Raw genomic sequence first — 3290 nt, 5'->3', positions numbered from 1 at the left:
GCCATCATATTACTTCACCATTAATTCCACTTATATTTTGGTTTTGAAACACATACGACCTTTGCAATAGCGGTCCGGAATAGACGCAAGTCGATTCAGAACCGCTTTCGCTCGAGTTAGTAGAAAAATCCGTAAAAACTTAGTGAGATCTATTCACCCCCCCCTCTAGATCTTTTAGCCAGCGTCTAACACATACGACGGGACCACCGACCCGGACGAACACATGGAGAACATCGACGCCCTTCTCGACTATAGAGGAGTGCCCGAAGCTATCAAATTTCGTTTGTTCCCTACCACCTTGCGCAAAGGAGCCATGACTTGGTATAAAAGTTTGCCCGATGAGTCTATCACTTCATGGAAAGTGCTCGGGAAACTTTTTTCCAGACACTTCACGGCATCTCGGAGACACCCCAAGTCAGAAGCCTCCCTGGAAGCCATCATCCAAGGAAAAGATGAGTCTCTACGGGTGTACATAGAAAGATTTAACAAAAAAGCAGTACAAGTATCCACCACTGCCCATATGAAGAAATTCTTGCTCGAGCGCGGCCTCCGACCACGCTCGGACTTTGCTAAAGCCGTCGGAATCGAGACGCCGGCCACTCTTGACGAGTTTTTCCTCAAAGCTCAAGCATACATACAATATGAGGAAAAAGAAGCCGCTCATGCGGTACGCAATTCCAGACAAGAAGAAACCAGCAAGAATGGTTGTCGGGGAACAGACAAGAAGAAGGACGACAAGGGCTGGGATCCCAAAGACTACAAATCCCCATCCGGGAAATTCCGAGAATACACCTCGCTCAACGCCTCAAGGGAACGCATCTTAAACGAATGCGCAAACGCCGAATTTCAGACGGGCAAGATCCGCTTCTTTAAAACCATGCCTGCGCGAACAAACGTGGATAAATCAAAATTCTGCCGATTCCACAAAGGCCACGGGCACAACACAGAAGATTGCATCCACCTAAAGGATGCCATAGAGATATTAATTAGGGAGGAACATTTGAAGCAATATGCGAAGAAGCAGGAAGCCGTCAGAGAAGCCAAACTAGTCACCGAGGAAAAGCCGGCGGAAGATACGCCCGCCATGCAAGTGGCCATGAGCATCACCAGGCCGAAAGACTTTTACCTCCCTGACTGTGCAAAATTGGCGACAACCACCTCCCCTCACAGCGCATGGGAGATGTTTCCCTCCTCCATGGTCATATCGGGTGGAGGATTCAGTAAGCTCACTGTGGGATCCGTAAAACGCAAATTTGACAAGCTGATCTCAGCCAGCGCGAGCAAGGCCACCACTCTCGACCAGACAAAGGGCATCCCATCCTCCATCTCCTTTTACAAAGAGGGACTTCCCGGAGGAGCACCCAACGCCAACATTCCCCTCCTCATCCGAGCTAGGATGGCCAATTTTGACGTGCGACGGATATTGGTCGATCAGGGAAGTTCGGTATTCAGAACACTGCAACTGAACGACAATCACCTCACCACCTACGTAGGATCAGACCTACAAGGTTTCAACGGCACGGTAACTAAGCCATGGGGGTTCGTCGAGCTCATAGTTACGATCGGATCGGCAGAAATCGCAAGGGCTATCAAAGTCCAATTCTTGGTTATCGACTGCCCCTCGATATACCAATGCAATCTTGGACGCCTGATGCTAGCCGAATTATTTGTCGTCCCCTCAACCGTGCACCTAAAGCTTAAATACTACACGGCCAAAGGACAAGTAGAGACACTCAACGGCGACATCGAAGCATCCAGGAGATGCTTCGAAGCCTCCGCCAAGGGCCTAAGCTTGATAAAGACACCTGCCCAAGAAGAGACAGCGACCAGCGCTATCTCAGAAACCAACAAATCTTCGCCCCGCGTCGACACCGTCGACCTCGACAGTCATTTTCTGGGAGAAACCGAGCAGAGACTCAACTTCGGTGCATCAGAAGGGATCCTCCGGCCAATTCCCGACGGAGACTTCGAACTCATGGCCCTCGGAGAAGATCCGACTAGGGGAGTCAAGATCGGATCAGACCTGCCGGACCTGGTCAAAAGATAACTAAAAGTTTGCCTTCGTGAAAACGCCGACCTATTCGCTTGGAGCTCCGCGAAGATGCCCGGGATCGTCCCAGAGGTGGCTTGCCATCACCTGACCATCGACCCTGCCTGCAAGGCCATCGCTCAAAGAAGAAGAAAACAGTCACCAGAAAAAACGGTTGCGGCCGAACTAGCTGTAAAAGACCTCCTAGAGGCCAAATTTATATCTGAGGCCAAGTACACTACTTGGCTCTCCAATGTTGTACTTGTTAAAAAATCAAATGGAAAATGGCGCATGTGCACTGACTACACTGATCTTAATAAGGCTTACCCAAAAGATGCTTATCCTCTCCCTAACATAGATAGACTAGTCGATAATTCCACCGGTTTTAAATTACTTTCGTTTATGGACGCCTACTCTGGGTACAATCAAATACCCATGGCTAAAACTGACAAGAAATACACAGCCTTCATGACTGAATCGGGCAACTACTATTACAACGTAATGCCTTTCGGTCTGAAGAACGCCGGCGCAACATACTAGAGCATGATGAACAAAGTCTTCCGCGCGGAAATAGGCGACATGCTCGAAGTCTATATGGACGATATGATCGTCAAATCCCAAGAAGAAACCGATCATGCCGCCCATCTTAAAAGGGTCTTCGAGCAAGCCCCAAAGTGCAAAATGAGGTTGAACCCCGAGAAATGCACGTTCGACGTCCGGGCAGGAAAATTCCTCCGTTTCTATTTGACAGAAAGAGGAATCAAAGCCTACCCGGATAAATGCAGAGCTTTTTCGGACTTGCCCACCCCGAACTCGAAAAAGTCAATCCAAACCTTAAACGACATGCTCACGTCGCTATCCAGGTTTGTGGCCAAATTTGCCCAACATGCCCTTCCCTTATTCAAACTCTTACGTAAAGAGACCGCTTTCGAACGGACGGAAGAGTGTGAACGCGCCCTTTCCCATCTCAAGCAATCCCTGTCCAGCCCACCGGTCTTATCAAGGCCCGAGGTCTGCGAAACCCTATACCTTTATCTCGCAGTGACCACCGAGGCCGTCAGCGCAACCTTGATACACGAAACCCCGGAAGGACAGAAACCCATTTACTTCACGAGCAAAACACTCCAAGGCCCCGAGATCAGATACCAACAGATCGAAAAGGTCGGACTCGCCTTAATAACCACAACACGAAGACTCAGGCACTATTTCCTAGCTCACACCATAGTCGTGCGAACCGAGCAACCTGTGAAACAATTTCTTG

At 49.3% G+C, this 3290-nt stretch overlaps 1 protein-coding gene across 1 annotated transcript; it reads left to right on the top strand.

Annotated features, from left to right (window-relative positions):
- Positions 1-223: 223 nt before the first annotated feature.
- On the top strand, positions 224-2047 carry LOC131604300 (uncharacterized). Its single transcript, XM_058876746.1, has one exon. It carries the CDS (start codon positions 224-226, stop codon positions 2045-2047), a length of 1824 nt encoding a protein of 607 aa, XP_058732729.1.
- Positions 2048-3290: the final 1243 nt, after the last annotated feature.

This window comes from Vicia villosa, linkage group LG5, assembly GCF_029867415.1.
Source record: "Vicia villosa cultivar HV-30 ecotype Madison, WI linkage group LG5, Vvil1.0, whole genome shotgun sequence".
NCBI classification, from domain to species: Eukaryota; Viridiplantae; Streptophyta; class Magnoliopsida; order Fabales; family Fabaceae; genus Vicia; species Vicia villosa.
The sequence above is the reverse complement of the archived record's forward strand: the minus strand, read 5'-3'. Positions and strand labels throughout refer to the sequence as shown.

Excerpts from the sequence above, each read along its gene's own strand:
- LOC131604300 (XM_058876746.1), top strand. The coding sequence starts at position 224 with ATGGAGAACATCGACGCCCTTCTCGACTATAGAGGAGTGCCCGAAGCT.